The sequence below is a fragment of the Erythrolamprus reginae genome, chromosome 5 (genome assembly GCF_031021105.1).
Source record: "Erythrolamprus reginae isolate rEryReg1 chromosome 5, rEryReg1.hap1, whole genome shotgun sequence".
Lineage (NCBI taxonomy): Eukaryota > Metazoa > Chordata > Lepidosauria > Squamata > Dipsadidae > Erythrolamprus > Erythrolamprus reginae.
The window spans coordinates 80,017,663-80,036,683 of record NC_091954.1 but is presented as its reverse complement, the minus strand read 5'-3'; the positions used below and the strand labels follow the sequence as shown (position 1 = coordinate 80,036,683).

At 32.9% G+C, this 19,021-nt stretch overlaps 1 protein-coding gene across 2 annotated transcripts in view; it reads left to right on the top strand.

Moving 5' to 3' along the window:
- SLC25A36 (solute carrier family 25 member 36) overlaps window positions 1–18,705 on the top strand; it is a 39,274-nt gene extending 20,569 nt beyond the window's left edge. For both annotated transcript variants that reach the window (XM_070753286.1, XM_070753285.1), the window contains exons 4-7: window positions 3,259–3,359; window positions 10,260–10,326; window positions 11,287–11,576; window positions 13,152–18,705. In XM_070753286.1, coding sequence (XP_070609387.1) covers window positions 3,259–3,359; window positions 10,260–10,326; window positions 11,287–11,576; window positions 13,152–13,375 — 682 coding nt within the window. In that variant the 3' untranslated portion in view covers window positions 13,376–18,705. The remainder of the gene's footprint in view (window positions 1–3,258; window positions 3,360–10,259; window positions 10,327–11,286; window positions 11,577–13,151) is intronic.
- Window positions 18,706–19,021: the final 316 nt, after the last annotated feature.

Below are 19,021 nucleotides of genomic sequence, written 5' to 3'. Positions count from 1 at the left end.
AGGACTCAGCTGGGAAGCGCGAGCGAGCGGCGCCAGCGAACGGCTTGTCCGCTGCCTGCCTGCCCGCTAGCAAGGAGTCCCGAAGACAAACGCGGAAGTTCGCCTTTGACATTTGTTTTCGGGACTCAGTTGGGAAGCCGCGCGGCTGTTTTAAAACGTCGCCGCCAGCATGGGGGGCTTCCTAGCAGCCCCCCCAAACCCGGGTTGGGGGTCCAGGGGGTGCTGGCAAGCCCCCCATGCCGGCGGCGACGTTTTAAAACAGCCGCGCGGCCCCCAATCTTCGGCTCCTCGCTAGCGATGCGCAGATGGTGTTTTTACTTCCGCAGCGCTACTTCGCTAAAACCCGATCATTGCTTGGGGTCCTGGAACGGAACCCTCGCAATGATCGGGGGATCACTGTATATTTATCAATATAAAAATATTAATTTTAATATTTATAGTCATCGTATGAATCCTAGCAAAAGTGCCAACCATCGTACTCTAATTGGAAACCAATTAACTATAATTGGAAACCATATAAACTACAATATCTGCTATTGTATTTTTTTTTTAATAATTTGGGAATTGAAATTATCTGTAAACAAATGCCATTCAGTCTTGCAACTATATAACTGAGATATATACATAAACATCTACATATTCAGCTAATTTTAATTTTACAATGCTTAGTAAAATAGGTACATGCCATTTTATTTAGGATAATTTTAGTAAAATTTTGATCTATGTAATCAAAGTATCAATTCCCTGTAATTCACATTGTACAAAATAAGGTCAGACTTACAGAGTGTGATAGTCAATATAGGATTTGTGTAGATATTATGTTCATTATCCCTCTATAGAAGAGGAATGTGTGGAATGAACTATGAAAAAGAAATAGTGTGTAATGGCAGAGGAGGAAGCATGCCAAGAAACAATTCTGTGAATGAGTCATATGGCTGCCTTCCCAGTTTTGGATGCATAGTCGGGTATACTAAAATTAACTTCAGTCATTGTTTGCAGAAAATAAGAGACTTGAATCATCCAGGCAGGTCCAATTTGCAACTTATTCACTTGTCTCAAAGCTTTTAAGACACCAAGAGTTGATTCAATATGATTCCTTTTAGATGCTTGTATTGGAGACAAATACATGTAATATTATTTCAGTCTTGTTATGGATATGGTTGTACTTAAGGTTCTCATAATCCTATGACAGACTCCTTAGTTTTGTAGTATCATAAACTGCCCTCACATTAATAAAAATTATATACCCTTGACAGATTTAAATTCACTATATCCTCTCATTGTGTGTATATTGTGTGTAGATTTCAGTGGAGGATTAAATTTGTGATTTTGACTCTTATTAGCTGTGAGTGAATTTTAAAAGGAATGTAAACCCTAACCCAGGAGTAAAGCAGATGATTTATTAATTAGATTTTCTAATAAATAGTTAGTTTATATAATCCATTATTTACTGCATTAGAGAAAAAGTAAGCAGAAATAATCCTTTATATAATCCTTTATGTAAACATAAGGAGCATACAAAAACACTTGAATAGAATATCAAAAATAAAAATCAGAAGGTTGGAGAGAAATGGGAATTAGTCTAAAAATATATTACCTAGTTTGTATGATTCTCTCACCTGTGAGTAAAATCACAATTGTGGATTTCCCCCCAGTTTTTCTACTGTGCTTGTCCATTTGCTTATGTATTCTTGGGATTATGAATAAATTCTAATTCTTTTCAAGTCATCAACTTTGGGCAAATACATTTATGTTTTGTTTAAACATTTCTGAGTAGCTTTAACAGCACTTCTCTATTTGAATAAGACATAATGAGGTCTGTTTTATAACATGTATGGTATACACTACTGATTTCAAATTCCCTGTTGCTAAGTACATCACGTAAAACAACCACTTTATCACATTTTGTGAAAGGCAACATGTTTGCAAAGCTAATGGCATTAACTTAATCTTTTGGTGTGTGAGTTAATTTATTCAGACCGTAACTCCTGTGGATAGCATTTTCCAAACCATCAGTACAAAGATACGGCAAAATAATAATCTGGTTTATTCTTGATTATTAAATTCATTTTAAAGTCTATCTGTTAAAATAGTATCATTAAATATTCATTGTTATAGTAATATATATATATATATGTCACATGTTTTTTGCTAAATTTGAAAATTAAGAGAGACTAGGATAGATCTATTTTGGCCTTATTTTTGCCTCATCAGCTAGCCATACCCTCACTAGGACTTGAACCTGCCAATCCCTTCAGCTCTGCACCAGGGAAGGGTTACATATTTTTGTGTCAAATCACCCTGGTGTATTGAAGGAACATCACAGCTCCTCTTTTGCCTCTCGGCCCAACCCAGGACCATTTCCAAGGCAGTTAATTTTATTGATAGCTGACAATTCTATCTATATGTGTCACATGTTTTATATATATATATATACCGTATATAGCTATTGGACATAGTGGAATACTAAGCCTTAGCATTTCCAAACCATCAGTACAAAGATACGGCAAAATATTGAAAGCTTAGAGTAGCATTTCTCAACTTCAAATAAACATTCAGAAAATGCAAGGACCATCCAGTTACACATCCAGTTACATCTAGTTTGTCTTCATTGAAATTAATATTATAAAATAATAATTATAGCCCCACACACCTGCTTGATTTTAGAGGCCTTTTAAAATAAAGCAGGTTATGTATCATGTATTATTTTATTGTCATATGTCATAAATCTAAAAAATACTGTTCAATAGAAATCTCTGAATATTAAAGGTGGGTTATCTTCTCAATAAATTCCTATTTTTCGTTGCTTAAATCTCTTATTACTCCTTTCTTTTTGAATTGCTTCTATCAGACATTATTCCTCTTAGCTGAACATATGTGAACCTCCTTAATGTTAACTACACTTCCTAATTACCTGAATTTGAGTATTCATGATCATTTATATTATACCTTGCCTGCATTGATGAACCAGTTTTCTGCTACTGATCTCTTCTCACATACCAGCTGACAGGCAGACAGCACTTGGGAGGCAGGAATGGAAGTGAGAAACAAATTGTTAGTGCATGTGAAGCTGAAGTAAAACTGAGGTGGTGAGTCTCGCCAGTTCACACACAAGCTGAGATTTGTGAGCAGGAAACTGCACTTCCACTGGCTTCACCTGAGACACACTACTGTGCAACATTGTTTCTTATTGCAACTATCAATATTGGTCTAAAGCAGAACTGTGTTATGGTTAACTCTTTTTTATTCTACTTTTAGAGCCCTATACTTTGCAACTTACTCCAAGTCTAAAGAAATTATGAATAACATATTTGAGCCAGATTCTACTCAAGTACATATGACCTCAGCTGGAGTGGCAGGTAAGAATTTTTAACTTCTTGCTTTAATCTATTGAAAAGCTATTCGTGGAATGGCTGCAATAATAAATGAACCCTAAATGAAAATACAGTGATTAAAATACTGTATATGAAAATCTACTGATTGTGTCTGAATGCTTGCTACAAGCATTAATAGAACATTGAGTTAGAAAGCATTTTATTTTCTTCATAACCTCAAGTTATTGAATCGTGTGGGCATAGTTTGTAGGATTATTCAATGATTTGGAGTAAGGAAAAAGGTGATTTGTAGCATGCAGGAGCATTACATTTTCATTAACTTTTTAAAGAAGCTGTATTATTTCCTGGGCTTACAAAACAGTAGCTGCATAATCACAGGGAAATATACATATGCTTTTAGGACCTGCCGACAGATACATGTGCTCCCTTAAGTATGCTCCAGTGCACCATTTCCCTTTGAATCTTGATCAGTGCATAGTCCTGCAAAGCTAAGAAATTTTTATGTGGAATAAAGGAGCCTCTGTTTTTTTTCCTCTTCATTGACAGATTTTCTATTGCAAACCTCTTCCTCTGATAAGTCACCTGCAATATCTTCTTTATACACCATCTTGTATTAGATAATTCCTCAAAGCTCATTGCCTTCATAAGAAGGGAGCAAGGAAACAAGCAAAAATTTTCCTTTTGGTGGTGGCGGGCATAAAGTGTAGGATAATAAGAATGAGTTTCTGAGGAAATGGAGGACATAAAAACATTATTTATATGTTTATTCATAATTAATAATAGAATTCATGGAGTTGTAATTCTGTAACAGTTATCTGGTGATCTCTGGGGCATGTCATGAGAAAATGTAAGATGTGCTATTTTAGAATAAATGTTTCAATTAATGGCTTGCATGATATGTTCTACATCAGAATCCTGGCATGTTTGGGAGACAAAAAATGCCCATATAATTAATAAGCATAGTCAATGTTCTGTCTTATTATTTTGTAGAGTAGAAGTTTAAATTTTAAGTAGCTGTTTGTGTACATTTTTAAAAGATCCACAGGGAATGGGACGGAAGGGGCAACAGTAGAATTGAGGATTCATTTAAAATTGTACATTGATTTAGAAACTGTTACCTGTCTTCTTTTTTTCTCAGAAGTTTAAAAGAATTTAACTTTCTCTTGACAAAGAACAGAGCAGAAGATGAAAATGGATTAGTAATTTTTTAACAAAAATTGACCTGTATATTAATATTTGTTTGGAATTAGATTAAAGATTGATTTCCTGGTTGTTGTAATGATCGTAAATATGCATATTTGCCCAGAATATGTAGAAAACTGATTTGTTGGCAAATTTCATATCTACATGCAAATATAGCTTGCCTTTTAAGCAGTATTTTTTATATTATGATTTGAACTGTTTATATGAAAATTCTGTTTTAGATCTATTTCTTTAATTAGAGTTTTTCATAGCTATCACTTTGAGAGAAATATGCTTTGTTCTATATTTAATATAAAAAGCTATCTCTTTTGAAATTCTGTGATTCTGTTCTTATTACATGAAATTATCTTGTTCATGTGCTTACAAAAATTGACTGGAAATAACATTCAGCTTTGCAGTTATATACCTAAACTACATGGTTGGTGAAAAAGAATGTCCTGTGCATATTGGCTTTGAAGGTAGCTACTTTCCATTTGAACTAGCATAGTTTTAGGATATTAGAAATCCCGTAAATTGCATTTGAAAAATGCTTAAATATATATAAAACTACTGACATATAATTATAGCTGTATTGTCTCATAACTAATACAAGCATATGAGAAAAATGCTAACCTTGTCATTTTTGCTTTTTAAAATGCTTACTTATTGTATTAAGTTAAACAATTAACAATTCTGCCTGCAAGTACATTTTAGTTTACAGTTACTAGTACAATTAATAATAATAACAACAGAATTGGAAGGGACCTTGGAGGTCTTCTAGTCCAACTCTCTGCTTGGGCAGGAAACCCTACATTACTTCAGACAAATGGTTATCCAACACCTTCTTAAAAATGTCCATTATTGAAGCATTCACAACTTCTGAAGGCAAATCGTTCCACTGATCAGTTGTTCTAACGGTCAGGAATTTTCTCCTTAGTTCTAAGTTGCTTCTCTCCTTTATTAGTTTCCATCCATTGCTTCTTGTCCCACCCTCAGGTGCTTTTGAGAATAGCCTGACTCCTTCTTTGTAGCAACCCCTGAAATATTGGAACACTGCTATCATGTGTCCCATAATCCTTTTCATTAAACTAGACATACCCAATTCCTGCAACCATTCTTCATATGTTTTGGCCTCCAGTCCCCTAATCATCTTTGTTGCTCTTCTCTGCACTCTTTCTAGAGTCTCAAAATCCTTTTTTACATTGTGATGACTAAAACTGAATGCAATGTTCCAAGTGTGGCCTTACCAAGGCATTATATAGGGTATTAACACTTCAATTGATCTTGATTTTATCCCTCTGTTAATGGAGCCTAGAACTGTGTTGGCTTTTTTGGCAGCTGCTGCACACTACTGGCTCATATTTAAATTGTTGTCCACCAAGATCCCAGTTAGGATTATATGGAAGTCTTAAGAAACAAATATGATATCAGACCTTCTGCATACAAATATATTTTAAAACCTTTCACAGAGTATGAATTCCTTCTTAACTCTCTAAATCATTACTTTTTTTGGTAATGTTTAATTGTTTTTAAAAGAAATATGTTTAATGTATTAAATCATATAGGTAATATTTTTTAGAAAAGACAAATAAATTTATCAATGCCTGAATATTACATGTTTAGTGGCTAGTATGTGTTAATATTTTGTTATCCAGTAAAAATATTTTATTTTGTCATGGACATAGTTCCCTCTAAGCTGAGCAGTGAGCAATCGCTCACTTAAAAATCATCATCAACTCAGAGTTTTACAAACCTGCCCAGAAGCCGAGAGGGAAAGAGTGAGAGGGAAGGAGAGAGAGAGGAAGAGAGGAAGAGAGAGAAACAGAAAAAAAAAGAGAGGAAGGAAAAGAGAAAGAAAAAGAATGGGAATAAGGAAGAGAGAAAGAAAATCAAAATCTAGTTTGAAACTAGCTCAACTGTTTAAGTGGCATTTTGATATTGATAGAGTTGCCCTATTATGAGCTCACTGTTATAGACACACAGTACAGTATTTTATTTTGAAATTCTCTGATGCAAAACAGGGTGGGTTTTTTATTTGTTTGTTTGTTTGTTTATTTATTTATTTATTATTTTTGTGCCGCCCAGTCCCTAAGGGACTGCCGCTCAGACACTATACTTTTCCGCCCCCCCCAAAAAAAAATTAGAGGGAACACTGGTCATGGATATCAGTGCACTCTTGGTGAGCAAAATAGACTAATATATATTGACTATTCAGGCAAGTGTGGTGTTACTTTGAACATTTATTCTGATCCCATTATAGAAAGTAGATAAAGCACTGCAATATTAATATGACTCTTATTGTTTTTATGCGGTTCTATGTAAGCAGTCCAATTATAACACTGCCAGGTACAGATATATGCTAAGTACAGATGGCATTCTGCATCCTAGTACAGCTGTAACCTAATACAGCTGCATTCTGTGGATGAAAACACGAACAGCATTATCTCTTGAATATCTATTCCACTAAAAAAATTTATATTCCTGATCAATACAATGCCTTTGCTAATTTGTTGGATATGATATTAACAGCCGTTGCATAATCCAGGTAGTATTGGCCATAAATACAGAAGGTATATCTGAGAAGATATTCCTCCTACACCAATTGTAATATGAAACAGAAAAATATATCATGAAGAACTGTCAAGTTTTATAATCAATTGACTTTTCTACTAAGTATCATCTTAATGTAATTTATATAGCAGCAGCAGAATTGACAGTTTTCAATTAAAAAATTATTTCCCAATAAATATGCTTTCTTATATAAATATATGTTAAAACATCTGTTTTGAAAAGAGATAAATAGCTATACTATAACCCCCCCCCCCTTTAATGCTTTTAATTGATCTGTAGTAGCAAAATTCAGGGAGATTTCGTATTCAAAGTAACATGTATCACAGTGTTATATTATTTCTGATGACAAGGTTAGCATTTTAAATTATTTTTAAAGCAAAGCCAAAGCAATACTTTATATTTTTTTAAGTTCATAGGTAAGTATTTTATGATATAAAATGGTTAAATTGCTGCAGATGGCAACACTTTCAGTACTCAATGCATTTTACAAAACCCTTTATAAAATATTTGTGGCCTGTATTTTTTTATTTTTCACTGTTCTGAACTTTTAAAAATTAGATCTCACCTTTTATTAAGTCACAAATCCTTCCAATGGGATTCGTTTTGTCACATGTATCTGATGAGGTCACTGCTTGTTGTTATGATACAGAAAAGCCTGTGTCTATTTTAGGCATTTACTGTACATTTCTCCCGTGAAAGAGTGAGATCGTGTCATCTCATGTTCCCCATCCGCAGGTCACTTCCTGCAGAAATATGGACTAACTTAAACCTCGTGAGTACTGAACTGAGCATCTCTTGCAGCCTGTAGTGTAAGAACCAGAGTTTGGGTTTGTAACCACTCTTAAAGAACAACCTAAGGGGAACCTTTATTTCTGAATTCCAGTTGTTCACTCAGCTGTTTCTTTCGTTCAGTTTGAGAAAGGTGGAAAACCTTTTAATCAACTGCTATAAAATTAACCTAATTGTTTATAATTTTGATAATATGCAGAATTCACACAGAAATTTCTCTTTAAATTTCGAAGTAGTTATTAACAACTGCACTTAATAACATTTAATTAATTGAATAATTGATCAGAGCCTTTTTTCCCCCTTTGAAAACAGTTTAGTATTACTTTTGTTTATATTGATTTATCAATTCAGTTTGTCTCACAAAGAAAGTCAGCACAAATTATTCCTGGGATCTTGAGATGTTTTAATTGAAACATGGGATATTTTTTCTCTAAAAATCTTCTGATGTGTGTACTTGCTGTTTGCCGTGTCAGAGGTTTCAACCAATAGCTTTCAGAATTAAATAAGTTGACAGTACAGTCCTATGCATATCTGCTCAGAAGTAAGTTTTATCTGGGAATCTTTTTCCTAGAATTTATAGTATTTTAATCTCAAGCCATAAATTAAAACACTAATTCTACATATATACTTTTATTTTAAAATCATTTAAAATCACTTTCTGCATGCAAGGAAACATTTTCTTCGGTGTACAAATAAACTATGTAAAAAAAGCCATTTTTAAAATATTGAAACCCAACCATTTCACCCAATGGGAAAAAAGTGTGCATCTTATATGAATCAATATTACATACAAAAATACAAGAGAGCAGACCTTCAGATAATATATTTTTATTGCAAAATAAAATTTAAGTTTAATGAACTGTATATCATGCTGTTTTATATTGTATTTCCCAAGATAGCAGTAATTATTGTAAAATTAGAATCTAATGTTTAAACATAATAGCAAGAAAATAACTTTGTTGTATAGGAACATCCAAGTCAATTTAGAGATCAAATGTGAATAAAAAGTGCAGTGGAACTTCAATTTTTTTAAAGGAAAGACTCGTGAAATGAATGAAATAATAAACTTTTTAGAAATTATAACATTGGGGGAATATTTATTTTAAGCATTCCAAGATAATGAAATATGAAAAAATTAAAATGCATGCACTCAAAACAGCCATGAAATTAAAATTTTTGGATGGTTTATTTTAAAGTAAATTAATTTCAAAATTAATAAAATTAATAAAATTAAATTTTATTAATACTTTTAGGGATATAATTTTATAAATAATACTAACACCATTGAATGTGACTTCCTTCTGAATAGACATACATAGGATTGTGCTGTTGTTTAACTATAAATTAATTAGAAATTATATAGAAGCTCTACATATGATATTAGCAAATCAAGTTTCTACATTATCTGGTTAGAAATGTGTGCAAAATATGAAAAAAATATAACCCAAATACTGAGTCTAAGATCCTTATATCCATTTTCTGTAGGAAGAAAGTAGGATTTGTGATAGTAAGGATAATGCATTTTTTTCCAATAGAATAATAATAACTGGGTGGTCAGAATCTAGTAAAATGCATTCTCCCTTCTCTGTTACTTTATAAATGTTGCATTTTATATTAATCTTGTTACTGAACAGCTATTAAAAACTGCCCTTTCAGCCTTCTGCTTTCCATGTTTTGTGATTCTGCAGTGGGTGAGATAATTTTTTATCTAGTAGTCTCAGCAATATCTTATTGGAACTTTGAATAGTTGTTATCTTACCTGTTTAATAGGTCACAGTATATAAATATTCACATCTCTTTAACTAATAATTTGTTTTTCTGCGTATGAGAATTTCTGTGGCCCACCTTGATTGTTAAGTAGTAGTCGCTGGCATAAATTGTACAATATCCAACTTCTATTTTAATCAAATATTTCAAGTATTTATATAGAGGAAAGTGTCTGACTGATGTTTAGTTAGTATATTTTTATGTACTTTGAATTTTCAACATGTAAAGTAAATTCACAGAGAATAATTTATTGATGTGTTTTAATGTTGTTTGCAATTTATTTTTATGGATTATATTTAGATTTAGATTTAGTTGTTTCAAACTATAGGACAGGTGCCAAATGAAATGTATATGAAAAGAATGGTACAAGCTTTAGTTTGTATAGTTTTATATGTACCTATTATTAATACTTTTTGAATGACAAATGTATTTTGGAAATCATGCAGAAAATTGTTGGCCTTGTGGACTTTTAGTAATAAAATATTGATAGATAATTATTTCTGAATTTTTACAATAAACATAGTACAAGTCAGTTTATATCTTCTTGCTGTGTAGTTTAGCGTACTGTTGCCATGATATTAGAAAAATAATTTATTTTTTTAACTATTTATTTAGGTTTTACTGCAATCACAGTAACTAACCCAATTTGGTTAGTAAAGACACGATTACAACTTGATGCAAGGTAACATTTCCAATAATTTCTTGAAAATATAGGATTGGTATGTATAAAACTGGTGAAAAATTACATTGTAAAAAGTTAATGTAAGGAACCAATAAAGTTCCAGCATTATTAAGTACTGTCCTACATCTGTTTTAAAATGAACCAATTGATTTGCTAGCAATTGACTTTAAAGAAGGGCATTTAAATGAATGAATCTTGATCCAAAATGCATCAATCATACTGCTTTAGCTTGTAACACTGGCAATTTGATGAATAAAGAACATGTTTAAAGAAGCCTTTCTTACATATTTCTCTGAGCATCCAGACATATAGAACTAATGCTAGTCTTGATTGATGTCATATGTGTGTCTATTATAGAATATAAAAAACTATGCAAGCATGACTGCACTTTGGGCACTTTGCAGCATAGCTGCATTTACAATTGTTTGCAATGTACAAGATGGAGTTCTACAAAAGTTTTGCCAACAATTGGCACTTACCATTTTTTGCAAAATCATACCCATAGCGAACTTTTGGTTTGAAATAGTTTGACCACAGCATTCACTTAACATCTGCAGAAAAGTCATAAAATCAGATCTGTCACATGACCAACCCATTTTACAATTTTGTGGGCAGGTTCCCTTATAAGTTAAGGACTATCAGTAAACAGTAGTTTTGTGCCTTGAGAGGGATATTGAGACATATAGTTCTACTTGAAATTTAATCACAGTCAGGCAATTTGTATGCAAGTGAAAGGCTATATCTTTTCCTTTATCATTGATAATGCATAAATGCATGAAACAATATATAAATGTGAGAACTTTGCAAGCTTTGGGCCACTTTGCTGAATGGAATATGTCATGCTGATGTCAGGTTCCAAGTAATGTATTCTTGGTAGAATACAGCTGATTCTTAGTAGAATTTTATAAACCATTCACATTTCAAAGTAATTTTTATTTTTGGTTTTGTTTTCCTTTTTAGGAATCGTGGAGAAAGACGGATGAATGCTTTCGAATGTGTACGCAAAGTTTATCAGTCAGATGGAATTAAAGGTTTTTACCGAGGGATGTCTGCGTCTTATGCAGGCATATCAGAGACTGTTATTCATTTTGTTATTTATGAGAATATTAAACAAAAAATCTTGGAATGTAATTCTGCTTCTGGTATGGATAAGGAAGATGAGCCTGCCAAAAAAGCATCTGATTTTGTTAGTATGATGGCAGCTGCAGCCACTTCGAAAACCTGTGCTACATCTATTGCCTATCCACATGGTAAGGATCATTTGCTTAGAAAGATGGTGAACAAAATAAGATAGCATCACAGTCCATATATTGCAACAAATCATAGACTATGTTAAAGTTATTTGGGTTAAATAATGACCATGTTCATTTTCCTTAAGAAATGCAATTTTCAGAAAACTGATGAAAATGCTAGCCAAACGTAATTACTAAAATTTTTACCACTGACATTTCTAGAACATTATAAACCAAATACAATATGATGCAATTAATAAAACAAACAAGACTTTAGCCTATTTTAAAGTCATTATTCCAGTGTAGTGCAGACATTTAAATATATATGACCAGGACAATAGTATATTTTCCTGCTTCTGAAACAAACAGTGCAAGTAACAGTTTTTATTTCTTGGGAAAACCATTTCAAAGAGAGGTAGCCAAAATGAAAATGATCCCTGTCTTGTAGTCATCCATCAAAATTTAATAGGAAGAGGGAGAGAAGGTAGATAATGGAGGAGGAGAGAAAGAGGGGAGTAAAATAGAAAAGATAGAGGCAGATTGATTAATGAAGAGCAAGATTGGAGTGTAAAATAGGTTTTTTTTAATGAGAATAATGTATGTGTACACACACACACACACACACACACACACACACACACACAATTTAATAAGACATTTTAAGAAGGACCTCAAGGGATGATCAGGTAATCTGGGCAGAATAGTTAAAGCTATTACAGTGGTACCTCTACCTAAGAGCGCCTCTACTTACGAACCTTTCTAGATAAGTACCGGGTGTTCACAATTTTTTTGCCTTTGCTCAAGAACCATTTTCTACTTACAAAGCGGAGTCTCAGAAACTGTAACCAGAAAAGGCAGGCAAAAGCCTCCGTGGGGCCTCTCTAGGAATCTCCTGGGAGGAAACAGGGCCGGAAAAGGCGAGAAGCCTCTATGGGGCCTCGCTAGGAATTTCCTGGGAGGAAACAGGGCCGGAAAAGGCAGGGAGAAACGTCCATGGGACTCTAGGAATCTCCTGGGAGGAAACAGGACTTCCACCCTCCCTGTGGTTTCCCCAGTTGCACGCATTATTTGCTTTTTCATTGATTCCTATGGGAAAAATAGCTTCTTCTTACAAACTTTTCTAGTTAAAAACCTGGTCATGGAATGAATTAAGTTCGTAAGTAGAGGTATTACTGTTCTCGACATGCTCTTGATTTATTTTAACTGCAAGTCATTCAATGCTTTTAACATCACTATTTTAACTATGGAACCTGTCCCAGAATTTGATGAAAATATATTGATCCCTTAGAAAAAGTATGGTAGTTGGATAAAGGAAAGAAGTAATATATTCCTGTTAACCAATCTAAGAAAGGTGGTAAATGGCTTTAATTATTTTGGACCTACTGGACCAAATTAACAGTCTGTTGGCCCTTTCTTTATATACTTTGCTCCTTGAGAGATAACAGTATGGGCTAATTTAAAGCTAAAAGTTGAATGTGGATTGAATCCCCTGGTCTTTACATAGTGATTGCTTATAAATATTGCTTAGAAATTGAGATTTTTATATAAAATACAATATCAAATATGAGGCTTTCTCCTTTTTCTTTAATGCAGAGGTTGTACGAACAAGACTACGAGAAGAAGGAACAAAGTACCGATCCTTTTTCCAGACGCTGTCATTGCTTATGCAAGAAGAAGGCTATAGTTCTTTCTATCGTGGCCTAGCCACCCATTTGATAAGACAAATACCGAACACAGCTATAATGATGACTACCTATGAAGTGGTAGTCTACTTGCTCAATAGACAGCAGCACTACTATCTGACTATAGGGAAGTGAAAGACCAAATGTTTGCAACGGACCATAAATATTCTGAATGATAGCAGCTATACATATATATCATCCAGGTATATCACTCATATATCAACTATATGCAGATATGGACAAAGTGGAAGAAAATTGATAGGCACTCATTCATACTTCTGCTGGCTTGTCATATGGTATATCTTGCAAGTTGTTCTTAAGGACTGCATTTAACATGTCATATTTCAGTTGCAGTTTCCTCTTACCGTGTTAACTTTTTTACTTCTATGCAGCAAGCAGCGAAGGCTTGGTGTGAGCAAGGAGGTTGTAACGTGTTTTAGTGCAAGGTGTAAATCCATTACTGGTTGTAGAGTTATGGTCTCCTACAGCAGTTTGAAGGCTATGTCAGCGTAAAGCAGATTCATGCTCGTATCTGAAAGTCCATTTTGCAATTGAAATAAAACGAAAGGTGAAGATTTACATTAAGCTTCCCATTTTACTACCTCAATGGGTCTCAGAAGGAAATGTAAATTCCTACATTCCTCTAAAAACAGTGATCTTCATTTGTTTATACATGGGAGCAGGGCAGGAAGAACAAAATTCTAATTTTAACATCTAACCTTGTGGTTCAGTGTGCCATAGGCGCATATTATTTTAAGTTTTTTTTCTGTACAACTAGAAGAATGTTAAGATCTCCATAATATTTACTTACATCCTTTATACATCTACTGATGAATCCCAGTATGACTTAAAAGTATTTCTAGATTATGTTATTTTGAACCATGAATCAACCAACCCTTGAAGAGTGGCAAATAACTTAGTAATTCAGCATTATGTCAGACTTCAGCAAACTTAATTTTTGTAAGTTACTTCACCTGAGCTGAAATCTGCACCAACTAAATGCCAAACTTCACTATACTTCAAGAACATTTTGAAATCAGATGTTAATAGAACTAATTAAAGAATTAATCGCTGCGTTCAAGCATTCCCTTGCATTTTATTATTTGCTTAATTTCTGGTGCATTGTGCAGAAATTGAAAAATCAGTATTTCTTTTTTCCCCCCTCAGAAAATATAGTCCTTAAAATTTATTTCAACATTTATACAGTATCATTTGCTATAATTTAAGAGTTGGTTTTCACTAATGCATAGTAACTATGTTGTCTTTAACAAACACTATTCACAGTATTACAAGTAACCTATTTTAGTGTTATATATTAATTATATAAATTAATTGTATAATACAAAAATCCTACATTTATTTTTTAATTACAGCCCTGCTGTTCCAAGCAAATTTTCTGCCTATAAATTACTGTTTTCTAATTTAATATATTTTTTATTTGTACATTTAGCTAGTGATACCAGGAAACAAGCTTGTGAATTCATTTGCAGGTATTTATAAAATTTTCAGAGTATAAGACACACCTTCCTCCCCTAAAAGTGGGTGAAACGATCCTGTTTTTGATGAAAACAGGTGTGGAGCACTGCAGAATGCTTCTGGGAGGATGACAATGCAAGCATAGAGGGCTTGGAAGCCCCAAAACGGGTCACTGTTTGGCAAAAACGGGCTATGTGGAGCACTACAGAGTGCTTTTGGGAGCCTGGGAGGGTAAAAACATGATGCATGGAGGCCAGAAACTTCTTTTTTCTTGTTTTCCTCCTGGTTCATCTTCTAGTAAAAACAATTCAAAGAATTGGTAATTCAAAGAAAATATTCTAAAATGTTATTTGATTTTTTTTTAATTAAAGAAAACTAAATGTAATGGTGCAATCTTAATCTTGCCTATTCAGAAGTTACAAAGAATGTAGAAAGATTTATTTCTAAGTCAGTTATTTCTAAATAGAGTTGTAGCTTAAAGTTTATTTATGGCAACTGGCTTAAATCATGGTTAATTCACTTTATTATTGTATATATTTTGTTACTGTATAATACAGAGTGAAATATGGTGGCATGAGAAAGGCTTAAAATTTATTTCTATAGACTCTTCAAAAATTATTTTATTGCAGGCTGCTCTAAAATAATGCAGGGATACTGAGAATATAGCCAATTGTCAAAATAGGTTTTCCCTGGCTATTCTGTAGCAGATACGCTTCCTATAGACTTGCCATATTTAGTTTGATGGTTGTATCAAAATGTATCTCTTGTTACAAATCATTCTGCAAAATCATTTTAGCAGGAAATAATTTTCTTTAATGAGACTGATCTTGTTATACATGTAGTCCTTGACTGATGACCACATTTTAGGCTGAAATTTTGATTGCTTACCAATATAGTAATTAAGCAAATCTGGCTTTTCAATTAATTTGTTGGAATCTTGCTAGGGAGTTGCAAATCATGATCATATGACTGTAGGATGCTGCCTCTGTTGTAAATGTTAGCCTGTTATCAAGTGCTCAAATTGTGATCAGGTGACTTTACGGGGCTGATGTGATGATGTAACTTCCTCAAGGACATACTATAACTTCAAACTATCATATAAAAATGGTCATAAGTTAAGGACTATCTATTATTTTAATAAACATGACAGATACAATCAATAGCTGAAGATGCATGAAGAAAACTATAGCTGAAGGAGCGGATTCTGCCCAAAATTTTCACCTGAACAAATTTCCTGCTTGTAAATATTGCTAACAAAGATGGTGTTGGTGGTAAACAATAGACTACAAATGCTGTCGTAAATGATAAAATTGAGTAATATTACTTTGTTATGAAGAAATTTATAGAAACAGTGATTTCATATATTTCTATTTCTACACTCAGGTAGATTCAGATAACCAAGTCTCTCCCCCACCCCCCTTGTACAATCACCATTAACACCATATGATAGCGTTCCAACAACAATCATCCAAAGATAATGAATCAAATAACTTTGGAGCAAGCTTAAAATGTAGATAAAATCATGATTAGTTATTAATTCTAATTGAACAACGTCTTTAAAAATGAATATTTGGAAAGCTGTTATAGCACGCCAGCTTTATGAATCCTCGCTTCTATTGTTCATTATAAAGTAGATTCTACTCGTTACATGATCATGCAACATTCTGGTCATGCAGTTTTTTAAGGCACACATGACTTTGCTCGATGAATAAAGCTTCTTTTAGCTAACATATCTATTTGAGCATAATTTGAAACATTATATAAAATTCTTTTGGTAAAATATTTATAATCCACCTTTAGAAAAGTTCATTTGATTATGATAGATATATTAAGAATTAGGAATGTGATGAAGTGAACAAGTTAATCCTAATTATTTTTACTGTCACTGCCATTTCATCTATGCCTCCCTGAGTCCTTCGGGATTGGGTGACATAGAAGTCGAACAGAATAAATAAAAATAAATTAATATGCTATGACATAAGTGGTGGAATATCTAGATTCAAAGGAGAAATAGTTACATCAGTGTGTGTGTGTGTGTGTGTGTGTGTGTGTGTTGGCTTGCATGTTGTGCTTGTCAGCAATTTAAATAACTTCATTGTTTCCTTTAAGGCAGTGACTACAGAGTCCCAGAAAAAAAACCATTTAATTTAAGAAGATACTGAAAGTTGTAACCTTTTTGTTTTTACATCCCTATTCCTAGTAGACTTTGTATTACTTGCTAAACATGAATTTGTAGTCTATTTGTTTAGTTCAGTGTTTCTCAGCTTCTACAGTTTAAGATGTGTGGACTTCAACTCCCAGAATTCCCAAGCCAACATGCTGGTTGGAGAAAACTGAGCAGTGAAGACCTTACATCTTAAAAATTGTGGAGATTGAGAAACATTCCTTTAATCTAAGTTAATGTTGATGACCTTTAGGAAAATTGCCTTAATGAGCTATTTTAACTTCAGTCTGAATTCAGATTAGGGAATTCAGGTGAGATTAAAAGAAGCAGAAATTTCATGTAGTGCTTGCAGAAAGCTCCCTAGGTGGCATGTTTCCACCAAAGGAATATTGATACTCAGTGCCCACTCTTGAGTTGAAATAAAAACAAAAAAAATAGTGGATTTCCCCACATTCTTTTGATAATTTGAAGAAATGGTTATATATTTTCCATGTACTAGTCTTTTATGGCTTTTTGATCTTTGCATCTAGCTTTGAATTTATAAGATGGAACTAATAGAATTACCCATTTTGTTCTAGACATATAAAATTTGGTTAAATAATTACATAATATGAAGATGATTTAATCCTCACTTGTGTGGTTATATTCCTGTATATCTTTTTGAATAAAATAATGGATTTGAAACTTTTCAAAAAAATGAGGATTTTTCCATACGCACAATATACTGTACTTGGTTGTATTCTTCTGAAGAATGACAAGACAGACCCAAACAATAAAATAAAAAGTCATAAGGTATCTGGTAGCACCTTTAGCTGACAAAGTCTATTAAAAGGCATACCTTTTTCTGAGCTGTAAATGAGCTTGTTCTACTAGACGTCTCATTTTTAGCTGTGGTATACCATAAATACAAGTCTCTTAATAAAATTTAACCAGAAGGTGGCGCTATAGTAATGGCAGTGCTATTTCTAGCATAGAAACAAGCCAGGGTAGATTCTGTCATAAAACTTGCAGATTTTTATTGCTCTGTGTAAAATGTCATTAAATCAAGGAATAAGTTTTTCTTATGTATATATATATAATGTTATTTTCTAATTGTAAGCAGTGTTTTCTTAAGCATTCATAAAACTTTGACACAAATTTGATTCCTTAAATTATAAAACACCTAATGTGACATTTTCAGTAGGCTGGTTATCAATCTAAACTTTTATGTGAAACAGTTATTAATCCCCTATTCAAAAAAAATAGTTTAAGATTGCATAGTAGGTTTCCAGTGCTTTCCTTTCATCTCAGCAAACAGAAAATGCATTTATTAAAAGTTAATTTATCATTGAAATGTAGTTTTATGCCTTTCTAACGTTATAGTTTTAGAACTGATGGAAGATATTGTGACTTCTCATTTTTAATGCTTTCAAGTCTGTATGATATTACTGCAGCCTGCAATCTGGAAATTATTTTGTTTTCATCGGGTTTTATAAATTCTACAATCTAGCAGAATACTGATGAAGGGTGCCTATATATGTTTGCTACTTTAGAATTCAAATATTTATCTTTTGATAAATACCTGAAGTCCAATTTCAGATTTGTTTTTATTTTATGTACAGAAAGCTTGCATACCCTCTATATGTGAAAGTGTTTTTTAGAGCTCTTGTTGTTTACAAAGTCAGACAGTCTACCACTCCTACAAACTTTTGTTTTTAATTCTTTCATACCATATTTTTGACTGTCAAATATGTGCTTTAAATACTTTTTGTATTTATGCCACAATGGCAACATTTTGTTTGGACTGCTCAAAACTTCAAAATAAAGTAGAGTTTATTCAAACCAATAAGACTCCATTAACTTTTTTAAAACACAAAGAAAAGGGTGTTTCCAGTGGGAAAATACGATTGTTTAAATTGCCAGAGTGGGAGAAAAAACATTGGCTTTGGAATAAAGTTCACAACATACAAGAGAAGATTTTATTTTAAAAAATATACTTTTAGGGTAGTATATTTTACCATAATATTTTCTCTTCAGGTCTTGTTTCTTTATGAATAAATGTTTCCTTTTCTTCTAAGCCAGTATTTCTCAATCTTAGCCATGTTATGATATGTGGACATCAACTCTCAGAATTGCTCAGTCAGCTTGTGAAGTCTTCACAT